Consider the following 16,545-nt stretch of genomic DNA (forward strand, 5'->3'; position numbering starts at 1 on the left):
ATTTCTTTCTTTTGATGCGGCATGCGTGGGTTCACCAGTCATCATAATTTTATTTTACAAAAAAATTCTGCAAACAAGTACACAAAAAATTTGTAAGAGTAGGGACCATAGCACATCAATAAAAAGTATGGAAACAAGCTGGAGTAGTCCATGATATTAAATCACAGCAAAACAATAAGTAGTGTTATATCTCTGCTGTGCTCAAGATAGTAGATACCATAATGGAAATGCACAGTATAGATATAACACTTCTTATTGTTTTACTGCAATCTAATATCATGCATTACTCCAGCTTGTTTCAGTACTTTTATCCCTATACTCTAGTTAAAAATTCTAATTTTTTTGGGTACTTGTATGTAGTAAAATCAAATGCATCATGCCAAATATGTGCAGTATGGTGATATCCTCCTGTTAAATACTTACATACATACATCACTGTATATAATTGTATAAGTACGTACATGTAATTTATAAGTCACTTACCCTTTGTACAGATCCAGCTGCTACCAGTTGCCCTCCATGCTACTCTGCCACTGAAGACATTACACTCATATAACGGGTTTCCTCTACCAACAAAGCCTTCTTCACATTGAAGATCACATCTTGACAGGTATGTCCTACTATGGCAATGAGTCAACAAGCTGTTCATTGGTAGTGATGATGAGGAACACCCCATGATTGAACAAGACACAGGTGATCCACTCCAACTACCATCAGACTGACACGTTCTCTGGGAACTACCACTTCGCCGATAACCAGTGTTACATGTAAAACGACAAGTGTCTTGGTAGGAAAGTATTCCATCATCTCCCCGGAAACAACTAATCACTCCATTATTAAGATTTGAAGGTGGACAACGGACTATATAGAACTCAATTAAACTACCACAGGATAAATACAGAATGCTCACCTCTTCTACACATGGTCTCAGTACCATCCCAATTCCTGTTACTCTGACAGGTCCTAGTGACACTACCAGTTAGCTCATAGCCAGTGTTACACGAGAAAGTACAACGATCTCCATAATTGTTTGAACAAGATAATCTCCTTCCATTAATAGGTTGAATTGATGGACAGCTAACTAAAGTTATAGATATTCAATGGTTTACTTCAATCTACTACAACCTTATGTATAGATATATTACATGAGATGCTACTTGAAACGTTATATCCTTACAACTGCACAGATGCTAATTTATGTGGTTAGATTTTATACAACAGATGTTTGGCAGTGGCGGATCTAGAAAGGTTTTGGTAATGTCGACAGAAACCCCTTTCAGAATTTTACTTCTAAAGTGACACTGAGTAAGCCATTTTTCTGTTTTAAATAGCTCTTTATACATAACTCATTACAGTAACATTTAACTTACAAAATGTATTCTTTTTCACCTCAGAGGCCAACTAGATCAAATGCACAGGAGCTCATCTGCTTACTCAATAATTATTTTTTTCAGGCACTTGTTTCTGCGTGAGTTCAAAATAAAAAATGATGAAAGAGAAGAGACCCTGATTAAAACATAATGCAAGAAAACGATTATCTTTCTTTGATAAAAGAGCAAGAGCAAGTAAGGATGTCTAAATAGTAGCATAATGGTGTAGCTACATAACTATAGCTACTAATGTTATGGCTACTAATTATGCAATTGCTTTATGGAGAAATATAATACACCTCCCAGACACCTCCTTTCAAAAATCCTAGATCTGCCACTGCTTGGTTTAGTACATGTGAACTTGCAATTTATACTGAACTATCTGCACATTCAAGTTTCTATAGCTAGTTGTAGTTATACAAAATAATTATGGCTTTATACATGTGGCAAGATATTCAAAATTTCTCAATGCAGTGATTAATCACAGTATATGTTTATAATCCCATAATGTAGCTAGTCTGAAAGTAGTGTCTGTGAGTTACATACATTTTTAAATAGTTAACTTACATGCTATTTAGTGTATGGTGTATTATGCATTTTTAAACCAGGCGCACGCCCACAGCGCTGTGGGCGTGCGCCTGGTTTACTGAAATTGTTTTCGTAAAAGTGTGTGTGTGTACCTATCTATCTATCTACCTATCTACCTATGTTTGTCCGTACGCACCCACGTGAGCAAAATCGTTTAATAACGGTAAAAGCAGCTTTTGTGTAAGAAGTAAAAGTTAAATGAAGTCTGTATTAAACTTCTGCACAGGTGAACTTTGCTCTGAGGTGGTTTCTTTTCGGCGGACTGAATTACGGGTGTGGTGACTTTCCTCAGACTACCTTCCCCTTGAGGTTTTCAGGCATTTAGCAACTGAAAAACAACGGTGCAGGGGCCTCGTACACTGCCAGGAATAGCCTATCGCTTCGAGTTGAAAGGGGGCGTATCCCTTACTTACGCGAACGAAAATGAAGAGCAGCTTTGAGGCTTTGTCGAGAGAATTTGTGGGAAAAAACACGTTAGTCACACTATGAAACAGTTTAGAAGATAGTTTTGTGCGTAATATGTTGGTAAAAGCGGTTTATTTAACAAACGCTTCCTTAGCAGTGCATAGCAACGTAATTGAACGAATTACGAATATTTCATGAATTACGAAATACGAGAAATAGCTAATTGTATTATTGCACAACCCAAACTACCCTATTGTAAAGTAGTAATACATAGTTGGTTAATTCATAGTAGTATATACTGTCTATAGTTATTCCAGATGAGTTAGCTAGCTGCATGGCGCCTGGTTTTTAGAAGTAGCACAACATCAACTTGTTAAAATATGTATTTCTTTTGACCTTTGTTCTCCTACCGATGTTAGTTATAACTGAGGGTCAAGCACTTAGTGAAATATTGTGCACAACTTGGGTGAATCAGAAATCACTCATACAGGTTAGCCTCTAAGAGTTAAGGTTGGAGATCTAGCTATAGGGTTAAGGCTCTCGTGCATATTAATCAATATACTGAAATCACTAAACTTGGTCAGAAACTTCAAAAAATTTATATAAATTTTGAAAAGTGACAGATCTCTCAATCATAGCAACACAGTCAGATTTGTGTGACTCTGTTATGCATCAAAGCTACTCCATGAACGCGGATCTGTAAAAGTTCAAACAGTTGTGCTCTGAACTTTTGATCTGCATAACCATGTAAAGTCAGTGATTTTAATCTGTGGGGCATATACCTGTATACAGTATTATAATGCTCATATTTGCTCATATTTGCTCACCTTTTCTACAACTGGTGCTACCACTACTCCAGCTCCCACTAATAAGACAAGTTCTGGTGTTACTACCAGTTAAATCATAACCAGGGTTACATGTAAAACTACAAGTAGTTTTATAGTAAGAACTTCCTGATCTACAAGTATTCCTTCCATTAGTAGGATATGAAATAGAAGAGCAAGTAACTACAAAAGTATAAATGTACCTCATGTAAACATTCTACCTGCACTCTCTTTTAACAATATACTTTAATTACAGCTACTTGTATAAATGAGTACATTTCACATAAAAGATCCAGGCTTATTACTACACTGTATTCAATAGGATTTTGTGCTTATCACCAATATTATTATTAAATTACTGGTGGAGAACACAATTTCAGTATAAGTCACAAAATATTTACCACGTGTACATCTAGTTGTAGAGCCACTCCATCTCCCACTCTGACAGGTTCTGGTTTCACTACCAGTTAGCCTATAACCAGTGTTACATGCAAAAAAGCATTTGTCTCCTTCAGAATAATCTCCATCACTTCCTAGTGAACAAATGATCCTCCCATATGAAGGGCCATAAAGAGAAGAACATGATGACACTGCATAAAAGAATATTATAGTGAAAGTAGTGTTTTATGATTTTGTTACCCATTACCACATTTAACAGCAAGCATATTTACAGAGGTATTTGATCATCAAGATGGTGAGTTTTAAAGATATTTATTGTAATAAATTCCTTGAGTTCAAAGTGGAGACACCCTCTAGCACACTGTAGGTATTCAGGCAACACATGTACACTTTTAATAATATTTTCACTAACAGTGGTACAGCATAATTATAGTACAAGCATACAACTGTAGTTGACGCAGGGTGTGGGATGTTAACTCATCATTCTCATAATTCATGGAATTTGAATGATTTCAATGAACTAGGTTTTATTTTAAATAGCAAAGTTCAGTTTATTGGAGCTATATGTATGCCATATAAAGATATTGACTCAGCTCACATCATGTACAATATCATATCACTAGTGTTAACAAGCATTATTGTGAAGTGACATTATTATTCTGTTTCTAGTAATTGACAAGAAGTTGTAGATGAAAATGTATACTACACATTATCAGAGTTTCCGTTCACAACCCTATCATAATATCCATGAACAGTAACAAGGCATTGGCAAGTATCTCAGTATCAAAAAAATTAGAAACAGTTTATACAGAGCAACTTATCAAAATGATTTGCATTACAAGATCAATAAAATTTACAATTCAGCTATTAGCTCATGTCATGCCATGCCCTATTAGGCATGGATTCTTGCATTGGCTCCTAAGCTAATGGTAAACACCTTGTACAGGGTCTTCCTTCTGTCCTCAAGTGCCCAACTGGTGAAGTGTATATAGCTAATAAAAACAAAGCACGATATACAGTGTACTCTTAATCTTCAGATACAGTATGCAGTTATCGCATTGTCTTATCCTCAGTGCTTAGCATAAACAGTAGTGCTAAATAATAGTGTTGGAAAGGTAAACAATGCGTGATATAATTACAATGAATGATAATTATTTTTGATGAAAGTGACACTCTAGAGCAAGGAAGTTTGAAACTTATTGTGAGATTTTTGTTAAACAAAACATTAATTAGCATATTATTGTAGAAAGGTATGGCAGGTTTTAACTGACAATGTGCCACTCATTCAGTTAGATTTTCCTTTCGATACCTCCTGCATACATGGAGCTATATAACAGCTATCTATGTATTTACCTGTTTGACCTGAACATTGTACACTACAGATCAACACTATCATAACATAGATGAGCTCCATGTCTGCAAAATGTATAAATCTATATACAACATGCGTATAACATATATAACATATAGCATGCATACAATATTATGTATTTACAACATTCAGACTGTCACAAAAGCTATGCCTAGTGTAATTAATTATTGCATGGTGTACAATTACTAGATCTGACTTGAGATATCAGATACTGCAGCTTCCACTCATGTACACATGAAAATTAATATCAATCAAGCATTTAATACCACAACTGGATTCTATGTAGCCACCTCAATAGACTGCCAATAGTTTCATCTTGTTTGTGGATTGATTGCAGAGGCGCTTCTCCTACTATTCTTCATTTGTAGCACTGCATTAACGGGCTGAACATAGCTAAAAGTGAAGTGTAATGACTAATTTCAAGTCAGTAATTAATAGTTGGGCTGCGCGTTCAGACGAAAACATTACTCTGGTGCCATCCTTTTCTTTGATACAGTATGCATGGGTTCACCAGTCATAATAATGTTACAAAAAAGTAAACAAGGAAAAGTAGAAATTTTAAGTTTGATTAGGGATCATAAAAATGTAGGGAAACAAGGGAGGTCGCCTACACCTGCAGATATATGCTACTAGTGAAGATTTAATCCCAAATTCAGGCATGGGTATATGGATTAAATGTTAACTAGTAGCATATATCTGAAGGTGTAGGCAACCTCCCTTGTTTCCCTACATTTTTATGATCCCTAATCGAACTTAAAATCCTTATGCTTGCATAGCTATAGATTTTCAAGAACCCACGTCGAGACATTGCACTTCTTAAGTGTATAAGCTTTTGATGTGCAATATTTGTTTTGGAGAGCTTTTCAATACTATGTACATAGTACGGTGGGTTGGGAGTTGGCTTAGTATAACAGTTAAGGTCAAAGGTCAGGTTTCAGGTTCCCATATAGTTACTTGTACAATAAACTGATTGAGAAAAATCTCCATGGCTTTACTATACACAATTCCAATGATTCAATGCATGGCCACTGAATGCATGGTCTCTATATGTATCTGTGGGTTTCACAAGGTCTCAGAAAAAAACTTATTCTACAGTCAGCCCATTACACGGTGTGAACAGTACCTCTGCAGACCTCTCAACCGTCTCACTGTGAGACTCATGTTTTTTGGGCTCCTTCTAAAGGTCTCATGATCACGCCCTGGATGTCATGATTTCTCAAGGTTTTCATCAGAAAACAAAACTGAAACCCACAATCAAAAGTATTTCATCAATATTTTGGTCGAGTGCCTGTATTTTGACCAAAGTGCCCACATCAAGACACACGGTAGTGTGTCGTGCGGCCCAAGAAGCCGGCGCGTAACACCCGTGAGTATATTGACAGGAAGAAAGAAAACGCAATTTTCGCACCTCCGTAGCTCTGTGCTTCCTTGATGAAACAAGACGATTTTTGCTGTGGATATGCCCCCCAACTGCAGCACTCTACATTCCAAATTTGAGCGAAATCGCTTCGCGCGTTCCCGAGATATGCGACTTCAAAAATTGGCTAAGTTTCTTCGTTTTTTTTTTCTTCTTCTTCTTCTTCTTATTTTTCTTTTTCTTGTCGCACACTTACAAAAACTGCTATAAAACTCGAACGCGTTATCCGATTGCCTTGAAATTTGGCACACAGAAGGGGGGTATAAAGGCGCATCTCGGTACCAACTTTGGCTGGAATACCATAAACAGACAAAGAGTTATGAGCGATTATGCACGAAAAATAACACCAATATGTTGTCACGCCTACAGGGTAAACCGCGTATGGGAAGAAGCTGAAAATCGGTGGGTGAATAGGTTAACTATTGAACCTCAAACCTTTTGTGGTTTGAAAGAAATCGAGCTAAAAACCAGGAAGATACAGCGAAAAAATCAACAGTGTGTAACAATTACGCAATCGAGATTAGCTAATTTTTAATATTTTTATTTTATTATTATTATTATTATTATGCTTGCCACGCCTACCAGGTAAACCGCTCGGGGTAATGCTTTCAAAATCGCTGTACAGATGGAGTTATCATCTTAGAAAGGCTCTTCAATGGTGTAGAAGAATCAGACTTAAAGCCACGGAGTTATAACACGAAATCCAACTTGGTGTAGCAAGTGCGAGATCGAGATACTCTAATAGAGCAGTCATCCTAATAGAGCAGTCATCCTGAACAGAATTCAAGAGATCAGTTAGAAATAAGTAACCTGTATAGAGATCAGCTACAAACAAATCACCCTATAGAGAGTTCAGCTACAAACAATTCACCCTGTTAAAACATCAGTTAGAAGAAGATTTCTTGTAGAGAGTTCAGATACAAACAAATCACCCTATTGAAAGATCAGCTGGAAGATGTCACCTTGTAGATACTTCAGTTACAAAGAAACCACCATGTAGAGAATTCAGCTACAAACTAGTGACCCTGTAGATACATCAGCTAGAAGAAGTTACCTTGTAGAGAGTTCAGCTACAAAGAAACCATTCTGTAAAGAGCTCAGCTGCAAACAAATCACCTATACAGAATTCAGCTACAAACAAATCACCCTGTAGAGAGATCAGCTAGAAGAAGTTACCTTGTAGATAGTTCAGCTACAAACAAATCATCCTGTAGAGAGATCAGCTAGAAGAAGTTACCTTGTAGATAGTTCAGCTACAAACAATTCACCCTGTACAGAGGTCAGTTAAAAGAGGTTTCCTTGTAAAAAGTTCAGCTACAAACAAATTACCCTGTAGAGAGATAAGTAAGAAGAAGTTACCTTGTAGATCGTTCTGCTACAAACAATTCACCCTGTAAAGAGATCAGCTAGAAGAAGTTACCTTGTAGAGAGTTCAGCTACAAAGAAACCATCATGTAGAGAATTCAGCCGCAAACAAATCATGTATAGAGAGTTCAGCTACAAACAAATCTCCCTGTAGAGAGATCAGCTAGAAGAAGTTTCCTTGTAGAGAGTTCTGCTACAAACTAATCACCCTGTAGAAAGATCAGCTAGAAGAAATCACCTCGTAGAGAGTTCAGCTTCAAAGAAACAATCATGTGAGAGTTCAGGTACAAACAAATTGTCCTGTAGAGAGATCAGCTAGAAGAAGTTACCTTGTAGAGAGTTCAGCTACAAAGAAACCATCATGTAGATAGTTCAGGTACAAACAAATCACCCTGTAGAAAGATCAGCTATAGAAGAAATCACCTTGTAGAGAGTTCAGCTACAAAGAATCTATCGTGTAGAGAGTTTAACTACAAACAAATCACCCTGTAGAAAGATCAGCTATAGAAGAAATCACCTTGTAGAGAGTTCAGCTACAAAGAAACCATCATGTAGAGAGTTCAGCTACAAACAAATTGGCCTGTAGAGAGATCAGCTAGAAGAAATTACCTTGTAGAGAGTTCAGCTACAAAGAAACAATCATGTAGAGAGTTCAGCTGCAAACAAATCACCTGTAGAGAGTTCAGCTAGAAACAAGTCACCCTGTAGAGAGATCAGCTAGAAACAAGTCACCTTGTAGAGAGTTCAGCTAGAAGAAGTAACATTGTAGAGCTACAAAGAAGCTACCATGTAGAATTCAGCTGCAAACAAATCACCCTGTAGAGAACTCAGCTACAAACAAATCGCCCTGTAGAAAGATTAGCTAGAAGAAGTTACCTTATAGGGAGTTCAGCTATGAACAGATCACCCTGTAGAGAGTTCAGCTACAAACAAATCACCCTGTAGAGAGTTAAGTTACAAAGAAACCACCATGTAGAGAGTTCAGCTGCAAAAAAAATCAATCACTCTGTAGAGAGTTCAGCTAGAAGAAGTCACCTTGTAGAGAGTTAAGCTGCAAATAAATCACCCTGTAGAGAATTCAGCTACAAACAAATCACCCTGTAGAAAGATCAGCTAGAAGAAGTTACCTTGTAGAGAGTTCAGCTACAAAGAAACCACCATGTAGAGAGTTCAGCTGCAAACAAATCACCTGTAGAGAGTTCAGCTAGAAACAAGTCACCCTGTAGAGAGATCAGCTAAAAACAAGTCACCCTGTAGAGAGTTCAGCTAGAAGAAGTCACATTGTAGAGAGTTCAGCTACAAAGAAACTACCACGTAGAGAATCCAGCTGCAAACAAATCATCCTGTAGAGAGTTCAGCTAGAAGAAGTCACCTTTTAGAGAGTTCAGCTACAAAGCAACCACCATGTAAAGAGTTCAGCTGCAAAAAACTCAATCACCTTGTAGAAAGATCGGCTAGAAGAAGTTACCTTGTAGAGAGTTCAGCTACAAAGAAACCACCATGTAGAGAGTTCAGCTGCAAACAAATCACCTGTAGAGAGTTCAGCTAGAAACAAGTCACCCTGTAGAGAGTTCAGCTAGAAGAAGTCACATTGTAGAGAGTTCAGCTACAATGAAACTCCCATGTAGAGAGTTCAGCTGCAAACAAATCACCCTGTAGAGAACTCAGCTACAAACAAATATGCAGTGAAAAAGATCAGCTAGAAGAAGTTACCTTGTAGAGAGTTCAGCTACAACGAAACCACCATGTAGAGAGTTCAGCTACAAACAAATCACCTGTAGAGAGTTCAGCTAGAAACAAGTCACCCTGTAGAGAGATCAGCTAGAAACAAGTCACCTTGTAGAGAGTTCAGCTAGAAGAAGTCACATTGTAGAGAGTTCAGCTACAAAGAAACCACCATTTAGAGAGTTCAGCTGCAAACAAATCACCCAGTAGAAAGTTCAGCTATGAACAGATCACCCTGTTGAGAGTTCAGTTAGAAACAAGGAATCCTGTAGAGAGATCACCTAGAAGTATCGCCTTGTAGAGTTCAGCTACAAACAAATCACCTGTAGAGAGTTCAGCTACAAACAAATCACCCTGTAGAGAGATCAGCTAGAAGAAGTTACCTTGTAGGGATTTCAGCTACAAACAAATCACCCTGTAGAGAGTTCAGCTACAAAGAAACTATTCTGTAAAGAGCTCAGCTGCAAACAAATCACTTGTACAGAATTCAGCTACAAACAAATCGCCCTGTAGAGAGATCAGCTAGAAGAAATTACCTTGTAGATAGTTCAGCTACAAACAAATCACCCTGTAGAAAGATCAGTTAGAAGAAGTTACCTTGGAGAAAGTTCAGCTACAAAGAAACCATTTTGTAAAGAGCTCAGCTGCAAACAAATCACCTGTACAGAATTCAACTACGAACAAATCACCCTGTAGAGAGATCAGCTATAAGAAGTTACCTTGTAGATAGTTCAGCTACAAACAAATCTCCCTGTAGAGAGATCAGCTAGAAGAAATTACCTTGTAGAGAGTTCAGCTACAAAGAAACCACCATGTAGAGAGTTCAGCTGCAAAGAAATCACCCTGTAGAAAATTCTGCCAGAAACAAATTGCCCTGTAGAAAGATCAGTTAGAAGAAGTTACCTTTTAGAGAGTTCAGCTACAAAGAAACCATTCTGTAAAGAGCTCAGCTGCAAACAAATCACCTATACAAAATTCAGCTACAAACACATCACCCTGTAGAGAGATCAGCTAGAAGAAGTTACCTTGTAGATCGTTCAGCTACAAACAATTCACCCTGTAGAGAGAGCAATTAGAAGAAGTCACCTTGTAGAGTGTTCAGTTACAAAGAAACCACCATGGAGATTTCTGTAATCAATATATGTGACCGGATTTGCGAAAAGGGGTCTTCCACACACATCCAATTCCGTAAATGTTGGAGACCATAACTCAGTGTTCAAGTAACATATTAACCTGAACATTTCACCATGTATTCAGCTATAGTGGTGCTCACCACTGCCCAAATATCAAGGCAATAGCTCTTTCCAATCTGAAGTTATCAATTGTCAAAGTTGGCAAATTGGACCCCTTTTCGCAAATCCGGTCACATATGTATTATACAGTATATATAATTTGTACATTTACTGATAAAATATTTAAAGTACATCTACTTCATCTTTTCTTCTTCCTGTAGTAAAGAAAAAAACATAGGTTAAAAAAGTCCCAAAGCTGGCCATAGGCCGGCTTTGGGGTATACAAATACAAAAAGAAATGAAATCTAATCCAAAACAGCCAAGCTGTAAAAAAAGTGTGCGGCCCTCAGAAAGACTATGGTGAAAAAAGATGTGAAATCCAAGGTGGCGGCCAAGAAATGGCTGTGATGGTAGGTTAGTGGTAAAAATTTTAATAACGACAATTCAGGTGAATTTTTGTGAAGCGGCACAATAATTCACCTGAATTGTCATTATTAAAATTTTTACCACTAACCTACCATCACAGCCATTTCTTGGCCGCCACCTTGGATTTCACATCTTTTTTCACCATAGTCTTTCTGAGGGCCGCACACTTTTTTTACAGCTTGGCTGTTTTGGATTAGATGATTAATTCCTAGGCACATATAAATGTCTCAATAATAGATTTTTCCAAATAGTTAACACTCAACTTGCAACACATGATGCTGTCTTGAAAAAAAGGAGAGTAGACGTGAAACTTGGAGCGGATCAGGAAGAAAGAAAGAAAATTGAATGATGACTCACCATCACTCTATGAAGCAGCTATTCTGCTACTGTACTTGGATACACTCTGTGGATGAAGATGCTATAGACTGATGGGAGATGGTCTTCTCAAGAAAATGGTTTAATGAGAACTTGCATGAGTCATGTGATTCCAGAGCAGGCTCAGAAGCTTGTATGTAATTGTGTTCTTAGTTAACTACACTTTGTAGCTATGATAGCATAGGTGGATGATGAGCTGCAGTAAACAGCAGCATGCACTCACATAGATAGGTCATGCATTTTCAAACAGTTCCTTTTAAAATGAATGTGCATGTAGCTACAAGCCTCAAGGACTTAATGTCTGCTGCATGGATATTGACTGCTGGGATCCTCAAGGTTGACTCAAGTTTCAAGTTGAGAGGTCCGCCTCTGCAATCAATCTAGTCACCATGAAAAATACGGATGATTCGAACACCCCCAACTATGAAATATTGACTCGAAAGTGAAGTGGCCATTACGCTTCCCTTTCACGCCTATTACACAGTGTTACAAACAATGAACAGTATCAGAAGCGTTTCTACAATCAATCCAGTCACCACGGAAAATATGGATGATTCCTGTTTACAAACATAGGGATGCCATGCATCACACTACCATGAATTGGGGGGTTTAGAAAATCCGGACCAGACCGGACCGGACCAGGTCAACTTCAAGTAAGCCAATTCACACAATAGCTATAACATACGATTCACACAATAGCTAGCTATAACATACGCTCTTCACCTTGTAGCCACTCTGCCAAGAAAATAATTAGCTAGCTACGATGGCTCAGACTGCAACAGCGATCGCGCACGAAACTTCATCCACCATAAAACAACCTAACTAAGCTATTAAAATACTTTCTACTACATTTCACTACACAATCGCTACAAAGCTACAAGCTCTTTCTGTTGTAGTCAACTGTTACACACACTAGTGACCGCCCGAATTTATTAGAATCGTGATATACAAAGTGAAAGGAATTAAGATAACAGCAAACCTTCGAACTTATGTAAAGGAATGGTCATGGATGACTGGCTAAACTAAGAAAGGTAAGCTAGTGCCCATGCAGGGTAGCTTTATAGAGATTTCTGGAGTAATAAGGTTTTGTTCTATTTAAAGCTTACCTTGACATGTAGCAAATACTCCATTATTAATTCAGAGGTTTGCTGTTATCTTAGTTCCTTTCACTTTGTATATCACGATTCTAATAAATTCAGGCGGTCACTAGTGTGTGTAACAGTTGAGTACAACAGAAAGAGTTTGTAGCGATTGTGTATTGAAATGTAGTAGAAAGTAGTTTAATAGCTTAGTCAGGTTGTTTTATCGTGGATGAAGTTCAGTCGTGCGCGATCGCTGTTGCAGTCTGAGCCATCGTAGCTAGCTAATTATGTTCTTGGCAGAGTGGCTACAAGGTGAAGAGTGTATGTTATAGCTAGCTATTATGTGAATTGTATGTTACAGCTACTGTGTGAATTGGCTTACTTGAAGAAGTTGACCTGGTCCGGTCCTGTCCGGGTTTTCTAAACCCCCCATGAATTGACACTTTGGGCAGTCAGCAAAAAGAAATGCGGACATAAAAGAGGACAAAGGTGAATCCATGATGCGTGCATTGTACGTACTGCAGTAATGCCAAAAGGCACATCTTGGGATGAAGCGACGTAGAACAGTGAAAAATCAAGCCCGTAGCTACTGAGCCTTAGCCATTATCAAGTTTCGCTTGCCTGAAGACATCAGGCTGGCAGGCAATTAGTCAGTAGAAAATTCCATTGAATAATTTTTTTAAAAGTTTTGTAACAATTTGTTGGAAGCATTTAGGGTCGTACTGAAGGCACTTTTGCGCTTGGTTAATTTACCAATATTGCCAAGGCGCCAGGATGATATTGCGAAGCTGGTGTTTTGGTGATTTGGTTGGCCAGAAAGACCCAAACCCCAGTACTACCATACTGTATGATAGCTTACAGACATTGGCAAGTTGCAATATGGTAAACTTAATTATTTGCTATATAATTATAACAATGTGGTGAATTACTACTTGCATGCATGTCTACTACTGACATTTTATGTAGGGATACAGCGATTATGCCGGCATAATTAGGTATATGTGGGAATCAGGAATTATGCTAGTAAGATGATTATAAAGCTTTAACAGTAGCAGATTGCACAATTCCGTTAAAAAGATCGAAATACTCTAATAGAGCAGTCAGAAACTCTAATAGAACAGTCACTGAATATTAACTCTAATAAAGCAGTCACATTGAAACGAAATACTCTAATAAAGCAACCAGCTAAAGAATTCAAGACTATTGGAAACTTAAACAGCAATGAAAATGGTCTTATACAGCAACCAACTGGCATCATTAGCCAATTATGGTGGCATAAGTTTGGGGATAGTGGCAATTCTCAAAAGCATTATAGGTGATTTTTTTAGCACTGATCAAAAGCATTATAGGTGATTTTTTAAGCACTGATCAAAAGCATAATGCTCAATTTTTGGAGCATAATAGCCTTGTGCCTAAATGCAGTATGTAGATACATGTGAATAGCTTGATTTTCTGACCAGGCAGACCAGTCAATGCATTATCCATTAATAACTATTACACAAAACTCTGTGCTATAATTATATATATGTAGCAAATGAAAAACTTCTAAACTCAAAGCAGATTAAATACCTAGCTATAGCTAGCTACATTATAAGCCTTATTATTAAGGTGTACTGAAACTACTAAAGCAAAGGCTCGTCTAGTTAGTATGCAGAACTGTAGCAGAGGAGACTAGCTGAAATGAGCCCCTTGCCCTCTGCCTCCTACTTTGATTTTGCCAGTTCCTTTTAATTCACTTCTAAATTAAAGACGGAGATATAGCCATGCAGCATACATGTAAATAGTAGGGCTGAGATGATCATGGTTTTTAGTATTCGAGCATTTTTTTAATGATTGAATACTCACGAATACTAGCTACTTGTAGTCATACCCACTGGACATTTGACATGTTTTATACTGACTTTAAGCAGTTCACAGCTTTTTCAAGTAACAACAATGATACACACACTGTATTAAAGTACTGATGTGAGTGTTCTTGACAAGAAATTATGCCAATCAAACTCTATAGCCTTCATTGTGTCACTCCCTCATGAAAAATGTATCATGTGAGCTGGGTCAAGTACTCAAGTACCAATTGTACTATCCAAGTACCAAAGTCCTTAACGAGTACTCGAATATGTTTCAGCCCTAATAAATAGAGCATATAATTGTTTGATTAATTTATAAGGCATAGCTAGTAACTTTTGACAGTTCATCCCTTCTCCATCACCTGAGGTTTATAGTTTGAAGAACGTGCACAACTTAATTTTAAGCAAACAAATTTCTGGATACTTTAAAACATTTTCCTCTTTAGCTATAGACTCCTATAGCTAGGGTTAGCTATATACTTGAAGCATCTGAAACAGCTCTTTGCATTTTACTTGTGTTTTTTGGTACTATATACGTATCTAATCAAAAACAGCCAAGTTGTAAAAAAAGGTGTGGCCCCTACAATGTTATGGTGAAAAAAGATGTGAAATCCAAGGTGGCAGCCAAGAAATGGCTGTGATGGTAGGTTAATGGTAAAAATTTTAATAACAACAATTCATGTGAATTTGTGTTTTGGCACCAAATTCACCTTAATTGTTGTTATTAAAAATTTTTACCATTAACCTACCATCATAGCCATTTCTTGGCCGCCACCTTGGATTTCACATCTTTTTCACCATCGCCACTTAGGGGCCACACCTTTTTTTACAGCTTGGCTGTTTTTGATTAGATATCCCTTCTTTTGTATTTGTATACCCCAAAGCCGGCCATAGGCCAGCTTTAGGGCTTTTTTAACCTATACTTTTTCTTTACCACAGGAAGAATAAAAAGACAAAGCAGATTTTTAATACTTCAACTGTTTTTGATTTTATCAGTAATTATACACATTATATACACATATTTATTACATGTCTATTATTCCCTACTGGTTAACTTGTTCGCAGCTGATCTCTCTACTAAGGGACTTGAAATGTAGCTGAACTTTCTCTTATATATTTACTCTGACTTCACATAATGTACAGTATTAACTTTGGGACTATCAAATTCAATAGTTTTGGGTACAACAATATTGGAGATTGGAGTGTTTAAGGGAGATGTTTTGAGCCTTATAATGCCAGGAGGGGCACCACTTATATTAGTCTACAGGGCGATTTGCTTGTAGCTGAGCTCTACACAGGATTCTCTCTAGAGGGTGAATTTTTTCTAGCTGATCTCTTTGCAGGGTGATTTGTTTGTAGTTGAACTCTCTACAGGGTGGTTTGCTTGTAGCTGAACTCTCTACAGAATGGTTTCATTGAAGCTGGTCTCTACAAGATGACTTGTTTCTAGCTGATCTCTCTACAGGGTGACTTCTCCTACTACAGGGTGACTTGTATCTATATATAGCTGAACTATTTACAGGATGATCTGTTTGTAGCTGGAATCTCTACAGGGTGATTTTTTGTAGCTGAATTCTCTACAGGATGACTTGTTTCTAGCTGATCTCTCTATAGGGTAACTTGTTTCTAGCTGAACTTTCTACAGAGTAGGTTTTTTGTAGCTGAACTCTCTACAAGGTGACTTCTTCTAGCTGATCTCCCTATACAGTGACCTGATCTCTCTGCAGGGTGACTTTTATCTTGCTGAACTCTCTACAGGGTGATTTGTTTGTATCAAAACTATCTACAGGATGATTTTATTATACCTGAACTTTCTACAGGGTGGCAAAGAAACCCTGTAGAGAGATCAACTACAAACAAATCACCCTGCAGGGCGTTCAGCTATAAACAAATCACCCTGTAGAAAGTTAAGGTACAAACAAATCATCCTATATAGTAGTAGTTCAGCTACAAAACAATCACTCTGTTGAGAGTTCAGCTATAAAGAAACCATCCTGTAGAGAGTTCAGCTACAAACAAGTACCCTACAGTGAGATCAGACTGAAACAAGAGATTTCAGCTACTACCCTGTAGAGCGTTCGGCTATGAACAGATCATCCTGTAGAGAGTTCAGCTATA

General features: G+C 37.6%; 1 protein-coding gene across 2 annotated transcripts in view; it reads right to left on the reverse strand.

The window, feature by feature from the left end:
* LOC136240331 (P-selectin-like) overlaps positions 1–16,545 on the reverse strand; it is a 40,076-nt gene that overhangs the window by 13,954 nt on the left and 9,577 nt on the right. For both annotated transcript variants that reach the window (XM_066031280.1, XM_066031281.1), the window contains exons 2-6: positions 4,940–5,002; positions 3,589–3,777; positions 3,191–3,370; positions 911–1,081; positions 484–861 (exon numbers count right to left, since the gene is read on the reverse strand). In XM_066031280.1, the coding sequence (XP_065887352.1) occupies positions 484–861; positions 911–1,081; positions 3,191–3,370; positions 3,589–3,777; positions 4,940–5,000 (979 nt within the window). In that variant the 5' untranslated portion in view covers positions 5,001–5,002. The remainder of the gene's footprint in view (positions 1–483; positions 862–910; positions 1,082–3,190; positions 3,371–3,588; positions 3,778–4,939; positions 5,003–16,545) is intronic.

The sequence above is a fragment of the Dysidea avara genome, chromosome 12 (genome assembly GCF_963678975.1).
Source record: "Dysidea avara chromosome 12, odDysAvar1.4, whole genome shotgun sequence".
NCBI lineage: Eukaryota > Metazoa > Porifera > Demospongiae > Dictyoceratida > Dysideidae > Dysidea > Dysidea avara.